General features: G+C 37.5%; 1 protein-coding gene across 7 annotated transcripts in view; it reads left to right on the forward strand.

Moving 5' to 3' along the window:
- Positions 1 to 18,068, forward strand: part of LOC131786255 (adenosine receptor A2b-like) — a 38,801-nt gene that overhangs the window by 18,234 nt on the left and 2,499 nt on the right. The window contains exons 1-4 of one of the 7 annotated variants that reach the window (XM_059103282.2): positions 2,673 to 2,912; positions 3,727 to 3,859; positions 7,025 to 7,131; positions 16,335 to 16,491. In XM_059103282.2, the coding sequence (XP_058959265.1) occupies positions 16,374 to 16,491 (118 nt within the window). In that variant the 5' untranslated portion in view covers positions 2,673 to 2,912; positions 3,727 to 3,859; positions 7,025 to 7,131; positions 16,335 to 16,373. The other 6 variants (XM_059103284.2, XM_059103285.2, XM_059103280.2 and 3 more) reach the window with 6 other exon arrangements.

Raw genomic sequence — 18,068 nt, forward strand, 5'->3', positions numbered from 1 at the left:
AGAGGATAGTTTCTTCATCAAGTCGCAAATGCAATCACTCTACTGAATACCAACTGACAACTTTGAAGTGAGCATAGATTCACTTTGAATTAATTCTTTGATATTAACAGTTTTTAGTTTCCCCATAGCGTATTTCGTTAAATTTTCAAATCGAATCGTTTTTACGGAAGCGATATGTACTTTGTTGTGATGACCAACCCCTGGAGTGAAAAAAAAATTAAAATTCAACTATTTCCTCGACTGACTTGACAACCATTAAACAGCATATCAATCAAATGCCAGACTTTGGATAGACAGTGTCGATTCCCTTCAAGTGTGGAGATATACTGAGAAGGATGGTTAAGTTTTGTGGTCCATATAAAACTGAATTTGTGTTATGAACTAGCGGATGACTCTATGCAACCGAAGTCTTTGATCGCAGCTCTCTACAGTTGAAGGAAGTGCACCTGCCAAACATGTACAAAAAAATGACGTCGTAATACTAGTCTTAGGGAATACACAAACTTCACCATGGTCAAATGGAACAAATTGGACTAGCTAATGAGGAAACGTATGTTGTATATGTGTATATCTAGACAACGCTTTCTGCACTTGTAAATGTCTGGTTCCGATATTACTCTTTCACCTTCAGAACCTTTTCACCTTTTTTAAAAGTGAGTTGAGTGAGTTTTTACGCTGCTTGATTCCCACGTGGTAGAAAACTCGTTGATATTTCCGGTTGTCCATTCTTTTTATATTATCATTGTAGCATTGTTCAAATGGTGACTTGTGAGCCATTATTACTAAACTTTTGGCTTGCTTTAGTTTGTAAAAATTAATTATACAATCCCTACTGGTTTGACTCATGATCTTGCGTACAGTACTTATACAGTTAAAAAATCAAGAGGACAAAAATATTTAATGCTTTGAGTTCAGTTCATGTCTTTCCGCTGGATTGTTTTTCTACAGTTATTTGAAGATTTATTTCAAAAGACATCCTCGACTCAGGTATTCGTGGTGGTTTTATGGCAGAGCAAACATTTTGAAATAAGAAAGTAATGACTGACGTTTTAGCACGGGTTTCATAATTTTTATGCCTCTCCTTGGCATTAGACTCGTCATACTTAATACTTCTTGTATAAGCGGCCTTTTTCTAAATTATAATGAGGTGCTCCCTTCAAGGCTTCTTGCCAGTTTTCGAAAAAATCAACGTTCGGCTAAAACGCTTGGCTGTATTGAAGATGGCCCTTGAAGCAAAATATGTAAACTTTGTTGTGATGACCAACCCCTGGAGTGAAAAAAAAAATTAAAATTCAACTATTTCCTCGACTGACTTGACAACCATTAATCAGGATATTAATCATATGCCGGACTTTGGATAGACAGTGTCGATTCCCTTCTAGTGTGGAGATACACAGAGAAGGATGGTTAAGTTTTGAGTTCCATATAAAACTGAATTTGTGTTATGAACTAGCGGATGGCTCTGTGCAACCCAAGTCTCTGATCGCAGTTCTCTACAGTTGAAGGAGGTGCACCTGCCAAACATGTACAAAAAAATGACGTCGTAATTCTAGTCTTAGGAATACACAAACTTCACCATGGTCAAATGGAACAAATTGGACTAGCTAATGAGGCAAAAGTATGGTGTATAAGTCTACATCTAGACAACGCTTTCTGCACTTGTAAATGTCTGATTCCGACATTAATCTTTCACCTTCAAAACCTTTTCACCTGTTCGAAAAGTGAGTTGAGTGAGTTTTTACGCTGCTTGATTTCCACGTGGTAGAAAACTCGTTAATATTTCCGGTTGTCCATTCTTTTTATATTATCATTGAAGCATTGTTCTAACAGTAACTTATGAGCTATTATTACTGAACTTTTGGCTTGCTTTAGTTGGTAAAAATTAATTATACAATGACTACTGGTTTTACTCATGATCTTGCGTACAGTTCTTATACAGTTAAAAATTCAAGAAGACAAAAATATTTAATGCTTTGATTTCAGTTCATGTCTTTCCGCTGGATTGTTTTGCTGTAATTATTTGAAGATTTTTTCCAAAAGACACCCTTGACCTAGGTATTCTTGATGATTTTATGGCAGAGCAAACATTTTGAAATAAGAAAGAAATGACTGACGTATTAGCATGACTGAGTTTCATAATTTTTATGCCTCTCCTCGGCATTGGACTCGTCATACTTAATACTTCTTGTATAAGCGGCCTTTTTCTTAATTACATTAACGTGCTCCCTTCAAGTCTTCCTGCAAGAAGATGGCTACGGAAGCGGTTATGTAAAACTTTGTTGTAATGACCAGCCCTTAGAGTGAACAAAAAAATTAAAAATTCAACTATTTCCTCGACTGACTTGACAACCATTAATCAACATATTGATCACATGCCAGAATTTTCTACAGTTGACATAATGGCTCTCGGGAAATTGCTGAGCGCATTTACAATTTATTTATATCGTAGAATGCACTTTGTGAAAGCAGAGCACGAAAACAGCGGATTTTGAGATTTGCTTGAGGCGCCAGGAAGAACATAGGCTCATTTTGTGGTCAACCCACGTTACACGCTCCAAGTGCATTTTTAATGCAGCACGATAATCATGACGCTCGCCTGAAAGCCTGGAGCAGTTTTGGCAGTGTCTCTTGACCAGTGGGCGTTGAAACCACCAAGGTGAAAGCATTGTGCAAACAGAGAACAAAACGTAGTCGACGCCATCGGCGGTCGGCCGTTCAATAACGTATTACGTTTCGTGTTTGTTTATACGTGAACAGCACAGACTTTGATAGCACAATTTTGACGTAATTTAGCACTTTGATCGTTTGCGGTTAGTTGCAGATGTCATGTAGTTGTAAGATATTATGGTCATGCACTTGACTTGAGTTAGTACTTGAAGTTCCGAGTGCTTAATGGCTGACTGTGTTTTCTGGTATGTATTGCATATTTGATATATACTCTACCAACTCACTTTGCTATCTGCTAGTACCATCTTTGCGGAAGCTAAAAAGGATAGAAACTCTTACACGCTAGCTATCGTTATTGCGTAAGAAGAAGGAAAAACAGTATGTCGTAATAGATTCCCACATTTATTTAACAACAGGAAGATTGCTAGTTTGTTTATCAGTATTCCATCTGTCCATAAACCCAAGATCTCCTTTCGATTAGGCGACCGGCGAAACTCACGGCTATTTTTGACTCCGCGGTCAGTATCTGTCGGCCATTGTTTTGGTGTGCCACTAAGAAAGTCTTTAGTCAAACTGATACAGTTTACGTATCTATGACCCAGATAACCAAATCATACGTGCTCTACCGTGCCACAGGAAGTGACAAATGAAATGTTAGCATGTCGAGAAGCGAGAAGAAAGAGCATAAATACGAGAAAGACGAATTCAGCTTGATCTGTCTTTTTTTCTCTGATTGATTTTCCTAAATTTTCATCGAGAAAATTCCCTAAGTGCACTATTGTGACTATGGTAAAGAGCTTTTGAAAATTTCAGCAGACGACGCTTTTGGTTTCTATTTGAAATCTTGCTGTAGTTACTGTCGTGAATGAAATTTCATTTGATTTCACTTGAATGGAAAGTGCGTTTTAACAGTCTTTTATCTTCGTTCTCGATCCAAGTAGGTTGTCTAGATGTTAGCCTTTTCTTGATCATTGACTGCATGCGCCATGTGCTGAAGGCAATGGCGCCAGAATACACCAGTAATTGTCACTTACCAACCCCTGGTTTCTTATTTTACAGTTGTCAAAGGTTGCATAATATTGTGGCTTCTGGGAGGAAAAGGTAGCCTAAAGTCTACACAAGTCTTACTCAAGACTGCACCAAGCGAAGGCTACGCTCGCCGCAGAAGAATTTAAAGGAAAAATTGAGTTAAGTAAGTTGTGCTTTTTGTTTTTTTTTTGTGACTAGGCTACGGACGTTTCCCTTGAATTTTTTTTCTTAGTACCACGCAATTTAGGAGATAATTCCTCACGTGCTGTTCCATTCAAATAATTGTATAGAAAACGTAATTATATTATTGTCGTCTTGCGAGCGAGCGCAGAATGCATAACACACATTTGGTCATGGTACGTGACATGAAGAAAAAATTTTGGTAGAAAATTTTTTTTTTTTTTTTGACTAGAAAAAAAATTGGGCAAAATCTGATATTCTTTAAAGCTAAATTTGGTAACGTAGGCGAGCATAGCACACCATCGGATAGCTTAGATCATACCCTTGGTGTTCATTTCTTACTACACATAGTTGATTCATTCATACGTACTATAAGCGTTCCTGTGAGCAAATGAGATAACGTGTCAAAATTCTTGTGAATGTTATGTTTGGACACTTCTTCAGTTCTTGTGAAACCGCATTACTGTTGGCAAGGAAGTGACATTTTCCCTTTTTCGTGGTTATCATTAAAACGTTTTGCATTACAGTTATTATTTCAGTAATAATTCGATTTAGAACCCTCGTTCTAGTAAGCGCCCCCTCGAATTTGTTGATGTCTATAAGCACCCCCATTCTAATAAGCACCCCTATCGAAAAAAGCACCCTCCTTCCAAAAAATGCCTCTTTGCCAATAGGCGTCTATATCCCAATTAGCGCCCCTATCCTGTTTCAGTGTTAGCACTGTTAGGGTACATGCACATTAAGATCAACCGTGGCCCATATTCCTTTAATTGCTCACTTAAAGCCTCTCTACAAAAAGAGTGCTCTTCGTCTCAGTCACTCAACTTGAATGTCCACGTGACTACACAATTCCTCTAAACGAATGATCTAGCTAATGAGGATCCAGGGACAACGAGTCCATTTTCCAGTCTTCGTGATCCTTTTCATGTAATAAATCAAAGCCTTGTTTCGCGCACTCTGCTGTTTTTCAAAAGAGAATGAAGCGCCTTGTCTCTTATAAACGCCCTGTTTCGAATAAGCGCCCTCCCGCGAGGTACCAATAGTAAACAAGCACCTCGGGCGCTTACTCGAATCCTCACAGTACGTCCGCTATGAGTCGTTTTTACGTTTATGGGTTAAAATATTTGCATTAACTGCAGACAAGAAATTTTTTGCCATCATGTAGCATAAAAAGTATTGGGGCGTTTTATTTTAGCGACGGTTCTTTTTTACTGCGGAAACTACTCTACATTTTGCAAATTGAGAACAATTTACAAAAAGTCTGCTACAATAAAGAAACCGCAACATGTTAATGCTACGATGTATTTTTCTAAAGGGTATGTTAAGAATTATAAGAAACGTGAGATGAATTTTGCCCTTTGTCCAAACGTCATATGCAGACTCGCCAACTTCCTGGGTCTCCTGAAGGGGAGCTCACTAAAGAAGGATGCTTATCATTAGTGGGAGGGGAGACAGGGGATGTATTAAAAGCTCTACAGGAAGAAACCGCAACATGACTCATTGCTTTTTTTTTTTCTATTTTGATATGCGTAAAGTTAGACTGTTTGAGATGTGAGATATGTGTTAGTGAATAGCAGAAAAAATAAAAAACTACACTCAGTTTCTTCTGCAGATGGAATCTGGCCTTACATTGAATAGTTTACTTCACACACCAGTTTACTTTAAACAAGACGCGAGGCATTTCTCTTTTACGTTCTCCATAGTTTCTAGGAAGTCATGACAGAACTTGCGTCTTGAGACCTTGGCCGGGTTGTTGATAGCTGGATGAAGATAACGCAGAGTTAGAGTGAAATCTGATTTCAAATCTGAAAGCTTTCAAAGAAAATTCATTATAATTCCTTTGTCTACAATTTGATGATTGAATGTTCTAAAAAAACAAAGAAATTGTTCCGAAAAAGGCTTTAAAACAAAGTGTAAAGAAACTGGGATTGTAATTTAACCCTGGGTTGGCGGTAATTGGTCTTCGAACAACTGGGTCCAGCTGATCTTCAAATACATGTCTTTGCAAAAATAGTCTTCGCAAATGTGCTAAAAAAGTTGACTTCGGAAGCTACCAAATTGAAACTTGCTTAACATCAGGGGCGATCACATGCGTTTCAAATCTCCTCCTTCGATTTTTTTTGTGATCTTCTTGGAAAAAAGGGTACTCTCAACAAGAATAATGATTTCTTTTCGATAATTAGGGTGACAGCTATTTTTTCAATTTCGTGTCGCAGTTTGCCAGACGAGGCTTCCTATTGAACACGCCCTTCAGTCACTTAGTGGTTACAAAAATCATATAATAATATGCTTTGTCAACTGAAAGAGTCAGTTAGATATTGACACTATCGGTCACGAAATAAAAGATACGAACATTTATGTGCTAAAATAGGTGCAGAATCGATTTGAACAATGAAACTTTTGTTTTCCTTGTCGGGAATGTTAACATCTTCAGTGGAATGAAATCGTAAGTACTGTCGTCATTCGGAATCAATCAATCGGTAAGATGTATTTATAGGAAGCGTTTAACGCTGTTAATGACACAGTGAGCCTTTACACCTTTGTCGTTACCGAAAATTAACACGGTCTTTAATAAAAGTCATAGTCTTAGGTCTTTTGTCATTGGCTCATTTGCAGTTATCAATTGCTCTGACGAAGGGCTAACGCTCGAAACGTCAGCTTTTTTACACTTTACGGTGGCCAATTTACGTTTTCAACCTAGTTGTTAACACTAAATTACCTGCTACACTCTCCCACCGACGCAGCACCACAGTTTCTTTGGAAACTTACCCCCTTTATTCAATGCAGTTATCAATAGTTAATAATTTCCACCATTTTTACCGACAGTGGGGTTAATAATTGTTTTAGTATAGACCACAACGAAATCAACAAATTAGGTTATATAACGAAAAATGGTCAGTAGTTAAACTCTTGACGCAAGATTCTGTTTCTTCAGCTGCCCGAAGGTAAATAATACTTTGCTAATAACCTCCGAACTAACCAATTGGCGCGCGCGAAAAGCACTGTATACTTGAGTGAACGCTCTGTTTACTTAGCTTGCGTAAAATGACTGACCCAGTGATAGTTGCCGAATTTAGTGCTTTTCCTTCCTGGGGACGGATGAAAAGCCTTGGGCTTTAATTTAACATTTTTTTTTCTTTTCATAAAGATTGCTTCTCATTGTCGTTCGAAAAATTATAAAAGCAGCAAATCCAGACAGAGATGTAAAAATCCCCTGCACGCTCTCTTGAACATAACAGCGTTACATATCTCGTGGTAAGTTGAGTTTTGAAATATTGTAACTTTCACAGGAACAGGTTTTAAACTGATTCTTAAAAAAAAAAGAAAAACACCTCTGTAGTTGATGGCAAACCTCTTTGCCCACAAAGGTGTTAAGTGGGAAAATTTTCGATTAGCGCACCAATTACATGAAAGTCAGGTAAGCTTTTTTTTGGCTACATGTACGTTTATTATTTTCTATTACGTATAGTTTGAAAGATGGGTTGTTCTCTGTTTGTTTGACTCTCTAAATGGCCAGATCATAGGTAATTTTCTACTAAAACAAGTCTCAAATGAGGACTCTCATCGTTTGAATTGCATCTCAGAGGATTACTTGGTGTTTGATGTGACTCTGTAACTTTTCCAAGAGCGCCTTGGTTTTTTACTTTCGTTTAAGTCCTTTTTGGAGATGGAAAAGTGAAAACCAATAATTACCCAGTTTTACAAAGCTAAACTAGTTTCCTTGCCAGATCCCACACTGTTTATTCATATAATTTTTTTCTTTTTCACATGTACGTTGCCATTTTGTTGAGTGCAATTTATGTATAGCGAGGTGAAAGAATGAAGTCTAAAAGGTTTTTGTTAATTCAGTATTTACCGTTCTGTAATTTGCAAGAATTTTCTCGGCGGCAGTAACGATTTTTGCCGCGCAACGCAAGAAATAATCAGTGGTGTCATGTTTACATTCGTATCTATGAAATACTACACCCTTGTGAACTATTTTTAGACCACTTCGAGCAGTCATTTTTCTCCACTCCACCTCTGCTGCAAACAAATGATTTCTTTCGTGCAATACTCGGATTATGTTGCATCAAAAGAGCCAGACTGATAAACTCTCTTGACTACATTTACAGACTAAGTTATCGCGTAAATGGAACCGAAAGCTTATCACCTTTTTAAAATTGACTAAAAGTTCGCGGTTACAACAAAAAACCACCACCATATTGCACTGTTTATGGGTATAATTTCGAATTGTTGGTAACTCACAAACCAGCTTTCGTTTGATGTTCAAGATGAAAGAGATTAACATCTTGACGCTTTCGCGAAAGATATTTATCTTTTCACATTCAATAGCTATGGATGGGCTGAGTCATGCAAACATTTTCTTTTTCAGATGAATTTCTTATTATAAGTAGAGTACAGGCTGTTCCAAAAAGACTTTCTGTCAATATAAGGACTTCTAGTTTACGAGTCTTGATAGTCTTATTTGACTTAGAAGTCAATGTTTTGCGTTCAGGAAAGTTACAGATGTTTGTAAATGTTTTCGTCTTCCCGGTTGGAAACATCGTAACCTGAGTCGATGCAATAATTCTTCTTTCCTCCAGCTTTGATATGCCGAGGAAATTCAAATTTCACCAAGCTGAATAGCCGTATTGTAAGTGCTGTTGATTTTATTAAAAAATGAAACAAGTTTTGCTTTTTTTCTCAACAGCTAATCATGCGATCCCCAAACAACTCTTTCACAAATGAAATTACAGTGAAAAGTGAAAGTATCACCGAAAGATCATTTCATGTAAATTTACTTTTGACAAAACAGTCTTCCATAAGCGTTTTATGCGGGGTGTTTTTGATTTTCTATCCTTGAGAAACTCGGAGAATTCGCATAATGGTCATTTAATTGTCTTATCCTTCCTTTTTCTTTACTTACAAGCATGTTTGCGCGGATTTCTAATTATGTCGTGCCATAATCATCATCTTCAGCCTGGGCGATCGCAAAATTACCGTGTAGCTTCACTTCGGAACTTCTTCCTTCCTTTCACAGCTCAAAATATTAAAGCAATACTTCATACGTGTGAATATTTTCTGTATAATCTCCTGTTTCCACAACTTCGAGTTATCATCCTTTGAGACCTCTGTTTATTAGCATCATCGTCCTTCTAACGCTTCGAGGTTTTCGTTGCAAAGCGCAGCGATCCTCCATCCAAGATGAAGTTTTCTCCTTCTTCGATTCTGGTTTGAGAGATTCTCGCCATTTCTGAAAGCCGTAAATCAAGTCAATGGCGAGAAACAGATAAAGTAAACAGACCAGCGCAATTGCAACATCCATCGAGACGGCTTCGTTGGTCGTTTGTTCCGGTGTTCAGTATCGCTTCTGCAGTAAATTAATTTTTTGTTTCCTTTACATAAAATATGTATACGTAGTTCGCGGCAAGGCGCGATGGTGAAGTTTGTCTTACACCTAGAAGTCTCAATTTTAAGTTGATCGTCAAACTATAATATTTATGAACACCAAAATATCATGTTTCTCTTTTTGTGAATATATAGACTCGATCAAAAATCCCGCGAGACAATTTCATGTAAATGCGTGGCCACATCCTGTCTGTAACCGAAACGATTTTATCGCAAATAGCTTGTTGCTGATGGTTATCATAACAGAGCTCTCACACAACCACGGGTTAAATTGAAATCCATTGTTACCATAACAGAGATAGGGTTCTCAGCATTGTCCTCATTCAGATTCAAATACACAGAGTCGAAACGAAAATTCATTTCGGAAGTCGCGGCTACATCTGACCGTGAAACAGCTGGCTTTTCCTTTTTGTCTTCTTCTTCTTCTTCTTCTCCTTCTTTTGTGTTTTCCTAATATATAGATTCAAAAATTAGCAATCATATTTTTGTACAAAACACATTTCCTCGTCGATTCCCTATCAAATCTCTTAAGGAACACGTTCCAACTAGTTCTCTCAGATTGCCTTTCGGATTTCTTTTCCAGATTCAGGCCAGATTTGATAGTGTGTTGCTCCATTACACAATCTTTTGTTGGCTAAATTTTTCTTCTGAACACAAACTCTGCAGCTTAATGACCATTCATGGATATAAGATGATAAATTAGTGCATTGATGGTGTAAATGTAACATGATGCGCTGTCGTTCGCGGTCTGTTTACCAGTAATTCACGATTGAACTCTTAGTGGTAGGCAGTAACTTAGTTTTTCATCATCAGTTTCAATTCAGAATAAGTTGAATTAAAATTATTCAATGCCAAAAAGGTGAACAACTGAACAGACTCCCTGAAAAGAGAAAAAAAAAGTTTAAGAGTACTTTCAAGGGAAATTTTTTAAACTTGGAGTGTATTGTCTGTTATTCACTAATTCATGCTGAACCTTTCTGGTAAAGCGAGGTACCAAAGGTATGATTTTCACAGATTGGCTGAGAGAAGAAATCTGATATCTCCCAGAACAAAAAAAGTTACATAGCCGAAGTACGTACTTAGAAAAGAGTATCTGATGGTCAGAAAAACAAAACGAAGAAGAGATTTTACTCTTAGAAAACATCTTACTCCAAGTGCATTTAACTCAAAATCTGAGAGGAAAGAAAATTTCAACTTGTTGAGAAGTATAAGATAACAATCAGTTCAGTTCATCGAGGAGATAACTAAGTATAGTGGTTTAAAAGCTATTAAAACTCGGCTCCGACAGTTTTTTTCTCAGTTCATTATTTCGGCGTACGATGTGCTTATTTTGGCTGCTTTAACTTCAGAATCGTATTTATGTCTTCTAGTGAAAATTGATATTGATTTAGAAGTCAATTTACGATGAGACAAAAGTATTTTGTATTCGTGACCACTAATTAATTAAGTTATAACTGTTTTGCATAGGTACTAAAATTGTGCGGGTACTAAGATGGTACTTTCACAAATTGAGAGTATTCGAACTGATTTCCCTCTCTCATATCCAGCGTTGTCGAAAAAGCATGTTTAAAGCGTTATTTTACAAGCTACTGGAGCCCCACCCATCGCAACCTCATTAAGCCCGCGATAACGATAGCGGTTACTACCCTTGCTTTTTTGACCTTTTCAATCTGGTGTGGAAAAAGTCCTGATTAGATCAACCTTTAAGAGGTATTTCACCCAAAAGGCCACGGAAAAAATTCCACCTAATCAACCAACTCAAAAGAATTTGGTCTTAATTGAAAACACGATCTTGGTTTTGCCTGCTAGCATTAGTACGTTGTTTTCACGAAGAAATCTGGCTAACCTGTGCGGCCAGATTTATGAGTGCTTTGGCCAGTAGAAAAATTCTATTTTCTGCCTACTAAGACAAACTACGTAAAGCCTAAAAAGTGGTTCATGAAATTACTCTCCATCTTTTTTTGCTGGTATGGAAAAGAGGGGTTTGAAAAAAAAAACTCTTGCGGTCGAGAATTTATCGAACTGTTCGATGAATAAATAACTAAGGTAATCGCCTATAGCCTGGAGTTCGGCTAATTTGAGCAATGCTTGGTTGATAGGTTTGTGTGACTAAGTGATATCAATTGAAGCCTGGTGTCAATATCAGCTGTATACTAATTATTTGTCTTAGTTTTCAAGCTCAAAATGAGTCACTTTCACGTTGTAGTAATAAGGAAATGTGTTCAGCTGTTTTTACGACGGTTAACCATTCAGTAAATTCCAAATCGTGCGTAAAAGAGAACCATAGATTAAGAGGAGATAAGGCCATAGCACTTACTGGGAGTGAGAAAATGATTTATACACGAGACCACATCTATCAAAGGTGTACATTCCGCGAACCTTAAGGTTAGGATGCGACACATGGTAAGAGGCATCTTTGAAATTTGTACAAAATTCGGAAGCTCAATAATTATTCACCCCTTCCGTTATAAAACCTAAATACGGCAACTTTGCGCAATGTAATTAGTAATAAAAATTAGCTAGTACCGCGTACGCGGCCGAAACCATCTTGTCTCCATTATAAGTAAAAGTGACGGTTGTTAGTCTATGACTGATCGCATAAGGATATATATATATGTATTTATGCATTTATTAAGTGTTTTAGAATCTTGATTGAATTTCTCATGTGTTCAGAAATAAGCATAATCTATGATGTATAAAGTTACAACTGAAAGGTTTTACTGACGTCGCCAAAAGCTCCTGGGCCAAAAACAGGGTGGTATTGTAAATCACCAGTGAATTTGTGTTGATGTAAAAGACCCGCAGATGAATAGCTTAACTTTGTATTCTTTGAATTGTGTAAATCTGCGGGAAATTTGAATCTATTTGTGTTTTATGCGATTATTAGTTTAACAGTAGGTGGCTTCAAAGTGTTTTAATCTCCAAAAATTCAATTTTGAGGTTCAGCTAGCAGTACACCGGCCGATATGAGTGCACATAGAAGACTATAATCCTTGCTTACTGTTTACCGATGTACAGCAACAAATTCGATCGTGAGTTTGTTTGTACATGATCGTGTAATCACCAGATCACAGAAATTGCCATATTCGACTTAAGACCGTTAGTTCAATCTTTTCCTTCACGTGGGCATTCAGTGACAATTTTGTTTGAGTCAGACGGTGGACTTTCATGATTCGACAGTTATTTGAAAACTTGAAAACTACGATTTAACTGGTAAGTTTTAATCATGAAACATCTCCAAAGTAGCCGCCACTTCTCGCTTCTCCGTTAGGGAATAAATTACTACCCAGAGGCAGGTGTAACGTGGTAAGCTCTAGCGACCATAGCACAAGTATTTCCTAGCACTTCTGTTTTGGGGTTAACATCAGAAAAAGGGTAATTTTATCACTTTCTTCCTACTTTTTTCGCTGGAAGAAATATGGTCCATTAAATTTGTCTCTACTGATGTTGTCTTCCTGAATCAGAAATCACAAGTTATCTTGAATTTTAGACCAACACAGTGGGTATTTTATTATCTGTGACATTTTCTTACACTCACAACAAGAGATTGATCGATTACTAGGCAGAGTGATTTTTCTTATTTCAATCTTAACGGCGGCATTCGTGTGTGATTTTCTCCTGCGCTTTCAAGGCTGACATATACACAAGGTGTGTTGTTCTCTCCATAAGCAAACAAACTACATGCATTCCTTTCTTCCGAAAGGCTCCAGTTAAGGCAATTTCTCCGACTTCGTTTTCATTTGTCTGCTGTGTCATACCTCGCAGCCAGAGATGTTGCCGCCTCGGTGATTTTTCTTTGATTAATTCGATTCCTTTCTTAAAGTTTCTTGTGCATAGCTTTGTCTAGACTCCTGTAGTTGAGTACAGCTCATCACTGATTGAATTCAGTGATTTTTTAGGATGCTTTCGCGCGTTCACGAAACGAAGACCAGAGCGCGAAATGGCTTCATTTCCTTTATTTTAGCTTCAGTCTTAACGATAAATCAAACTATTTGGAGGTTAGACTGGATAGAAGTAATTTAGGATTTAGCGGCTGAAAAATTTGAGAACGAGTTATGTTTTCAGTATCGCGGCGTGCTTTCATCTTTCGAGCATCTAAAAGGGTCTTGTTTATAAACTAACGTTATATGATTTAATTTCTCAGTTACTGGTTTTAAAAGGAATTAGTTCGGAATTAGTTGGTATATCGTTATTTCAGTAGGCCTTTAAGGCAGAAGTAAATCTCAGTGAAACAAAAAATATCGATCAAATATTCATTCGTTCATAAGTGTTTTTAACGTTCTGAAAATATCTTGACGAACAAACCCAATTATTACTACTGAAACGAGAGTAGAAAGAAAAACATCAATGAAGAATGGAATCGAATTAAAAAGTGCAAATAAACAATCAAATTTGATAAAGTATCTCTCCGTTTCTTAAAGCCAAGTTTTTTGGGCCAATCTTTCAACAAACATCAGGGACTTTGATACTGCATCAATATCTTTTGTCCTGATTAAAGTGATATATATTTACATTTCGTAGAGAGAGATATTTACATTTTCATTTCACACCTGCAGAGTTTATATCCAGTTGTCTGTTCTTCGCGCATGAGTGGCTCTGATTCTCAGCTTATCAAATTGGATCTTCGTTGTTTCTCCCTACTCAAGAACACCGCTAGATCAAAGACTTTGCCGCCAATTTTAGCTTTAAATAATCAATTTTATTTTTCTTACCAGTCCACAAATTAAAAAAATCCTGATACAATTCTCTTTTGTATCAAACGTCGCCCTTCGTAAAAAGTGATTGTTTGCAGTTTTCTCTTTCTAATGCCTTTTAATTTTGTCGTAGCAACGCTTATTAAGTAGAGCTCATTTTATTGTAGAAATGTGTTACCACTTTTTCCTCTCGCGTTGAAGCGATTTTTGCATATGATGCGGGAACACCTGGTTTCACCTTCAACCGAAAAAAACAGCCTTTTGGTTGAAATACAAAAAGTTGTAAATGCTTTAAAAATCAATTTAGAATTTCCTTCAGTTATCCCTCCCGAGTCATACCAAAACTCCTTTGTAATCAGTTGTAATTGTACTGGTATATAGTTTTCAGTAAATTGTGTCCGTAAGCAAGCTCCATTACTTATTAATGAATTATTTTTCTTATTTAATCCAATATTCGTTAAGGTGGCTATTGTTAAGCTGATATATTCCCTTGTAAGTTGTTTATTACATCCGCAAGGCAAATCTGCAGGGTGATATCATATGGCAAACATCCAGTCAGAAAGCTAAACTCAAAGTTTTCGATGGTTTGGCAATTTACCGATCTGCTCTTTTTCAGTAATACTTGACTTAAAAAGTGGCATCATTCGTTTTCCGTGACAATATTAACCTCTACCTTAATGTTACCGTGGAGCCAATGACTGTAATGAAGATTATCATTATGGTGACGGCGGAAATTGATCTACTCACGTCACTGTCAAATATGTAATCTCGCCCCCTTTCTTCAGCAATTTCCGCCGAGGTCAGGGGTAGAAGTAAATATTCCGGCTTTCAACGGCCAGCCAGCTAAACTTGGTGCTCTGACCGGTCAAACTACCTTCCCACAGATCTTATAACTGTCGGACAAAACTGAGAATGACGAGCTGATCTGCTTGGCGCTTAAAAGGGACAGTCCAAAGACGCCGCAAAATTAACCTTTTTAGCGTACGCGAGATATTCCGGCCATCGTAAGTGAATTTCAAATTTCGCATGACTCTTCATATCTATCGTAAAGGTAAATATTTTTGCTATAAGAAGGTTAACTCACCCAGGTAATGGAAAATGTAAGATTGCATCCTTCATCCGAGAGAGGTTTTGTGATAACTCTGAGTTTGCTTAACAGCCGTCGTCGGGAAAATCTCCTAATATTTTCACTATATTAGTAACGTAAACAGAAGAAAATAGGTATCAATGCTGAAATCAATGAAGATCCAATGCCATGAATTCCATTGGCCCAAAACCTTTATTCAGTTTAAATAGTAAATCACGACCTAAAAACGGCAGCCACAGTGTGGAAGATGCTTGACTATAGGATGTGACCTATTCATGATGAAAAACGAATCGCAACCTCAGAGTAGGTTTGTCGGTTTTTCAGTTTATTATTAAGTTCCATTTTACCTGTTGATGACGTGCTACCAGCTCACCGTTGGCTATCAACGTACCCAACGTGAATGAATTTCGACGACATTAACAAACAGACTTCCTCACATGAGGAGGTCTGTTCATTAATGGCGTCGAGACTTATTCACGTTGGGTACACTGATGGCCAACGGTGAGCTGGCAGCACGTCATCAACTTGACTCAAGCAAGTTGTAAAGCTTTTGCTGATCGTTATTACTTTGCTGTCTTTGTACTTTAAGGTTGTTTTCCATTCGCAAGTTTGGTGAAATAAGACTGAAGAGAACTTGAGGCTTTCGATAACAGTTGAGCGAAGGTGTTGACGTTCTCTGCTGCGATTTAGAAAAGCGCAAATTAGAAGACGTTGTGAGGGCCAAATATTGCGATTCATCGATTAAAGAGGATCATTTTGATCTTCGATAGTTTAAAGCGGCCACGTGATGAGCTATCTCTGATAGCTATTTTTCTTCTAAGATTGTACGACTTATTCTAGCCCAGTAATCAGAAGGCGAAGCCTTAATAAATTGGTGAAGGGGGTAAGTTTCTAAAGAAACTCTGGTACTACTTCGGTGGAGAGTATAACAGGGGAGTTTAGTATTATCAACTGAGTTGATAACGTACACTGGCCACCTTAAAGAGTTGATCGTTTCGAGCGTTAGCCCTTCGTCAGACTATACTGAGGTGGTAAGTTCAGCGGGTTACGCGGGTGAGAGACGAATAAACTCGATATCGATATTTTGAAGAAAAAAAAAGCCATGTCGTCGAGAGAACTCAAGAAAATGTTTTTGAATGTTTCGAGCTAAAGATGGATGGTCAGGATGAACTAAATGTAAATTGCGTTTATTTCTTTCGGCCAACTGGTAAATTAAACGATAGGTTATTGACCAATTAGAGAGCATGACTATCAATAATTCGTCTTTCTTGATCCTTCTCTATTATTAGCACTGAGTTTCGCTGACTTGGGATTTAAATCACGGATCAATGGAAAACTCCACAAATGTTACGCAAAGAGCTCCTGCTGATGCTCTTCAGATCGAGCCAAGCTGGGTTTATACTGGAGTTGGAATATATTCTGCTCTCGTAATCCTCATTGTTGCGGGTTAGTATTAGTGAATGATTTTAAACGCGTTTATAATAACATGACTGGTTCTCACGTTTCTAAACGAGACTGAAAAATAGATGCGTTGCATTAAACTTAGTTAGATCTTAGAACACGACGAATGTTTCAGGCTTAGTTTGATCTCTTTTCAAATCCTGCTTCAGCAGACATTTATATTGTGCTCGGGTTGAAATCAGACAAGAGAGCAAGGACATTATTTAAATTGTAAGGCCCCAGCGCCGGCTAATGCGTTTAACGGACCCCACACGTGGGCTTCCATTTAGGTTAACTTTGTGAAATACATCGTCAGCTAAAGACGTATGTACACAAAGACATTAGAGATGACCTTGCTTATTGCTACTGTGGTACGTGACTTGAATATTCTATTGCTTAGCTCGCCTGAGGCATTTTACATTATGCCTTTTAAAAACAAAAAATCCGGTGAACGGGGCATATTAACTGTTGAACTGACCTCGCTCGCGAATTCCGTTCTTTTGTCCCATATAAACAGAATAAAAGAGGAAAGTCGTTTACTTTGTTTTTAAGATCGTCATCTTTTTCACTGATACGTAACCTTGGTAACCAAAACCCTCGTGGAGAAAATTTGTTCTTTATGGTTTTAGATGATGCGCTGAATTACAAACGCATTTGATCGGTTCTTAGTCATGATATATTGGAGGACAGACGCATAGATGACAATACCTTTCACAAAATTTCCCTTTTTATCATATATGTAGATTCTATTTTGCCGTGGGTCTGTAAAGTAATGGATCACAGTTGACTTAAAAATGTGGTAAGAACATCAGTGACACTCAGATATCTCCTCATGTGCCGCTTTTTTGTCCTTACCACATTTTGACGTCATCTATAATCTATTACTGAAAAGACATACGGCAACTTGGAATCTCTTTGTTCATCCTATAAACTCCCAAGATCTGCTTGTTGATTCTCCCCTCCAGCTGCTACACATGTCTTTGGAAATTAGTATTGAGAATTTTGTGTTAGATCAAGATAACAACTTCGAACCTGATGAGTTTGAGTTTTCTTATAACCTGTTTGTTGGATGAGGTGAGGATGTTATAGGGAGAAGTTACATTTTAAACACTTCTGGGAGTTAAAGGGTTAACTGATATTGGTTTAACCCTTTAACTCCCACCAGTGATTAACATGAAACTTCTCCCTACAAGATCATTAAATTATCCAACAAACAGGTAATGAGAATATTCCAACTTATCAGGTAGAAGTTTTTGTCTTGATCTTATACCAAATTCTCATAACAAATTTAAGAGGATAAGTGTGGCAGTTGGAGGAGAGAATCAACAATCAGATCTTAGGAGTTAAAGGGTTAAAGGTATTTTTTTAAAAATCATTTGTTTCTTTTGGGTGGAATTGTAAAATGGCGGCATAAGCGTGGCTAGTGCTGTTCGGAAGCTCGGTAACTCACTATAGATAGCTTGGCTGTCAGCTGGCCTCATTTTAATATTAATTTTTTTTTCGATCAACTGGTGATAACTTTGGCTTGGTTTCGCAATCGAAATCCACTCTAATCGACAGAAGTACTTTTATTTTGATGCCGC

This window comes from Pocillopora verrucosa, chromosome 1 (assembly GCF_036669915.1).
Source record: "Pocillopora verrucosa isolate sample1 chromosome 1, ASM3666991v2, whole genome shotgun sequence".
In the NCBI taxonomy this organism is placed as follows: domain Eukaryota; kingdom Metazoa; phylum Cnidaria; class Anthozoa; order Scleractinia; family Pocilloporidae; genus Pocillopora; species Pocillopora verrucosa.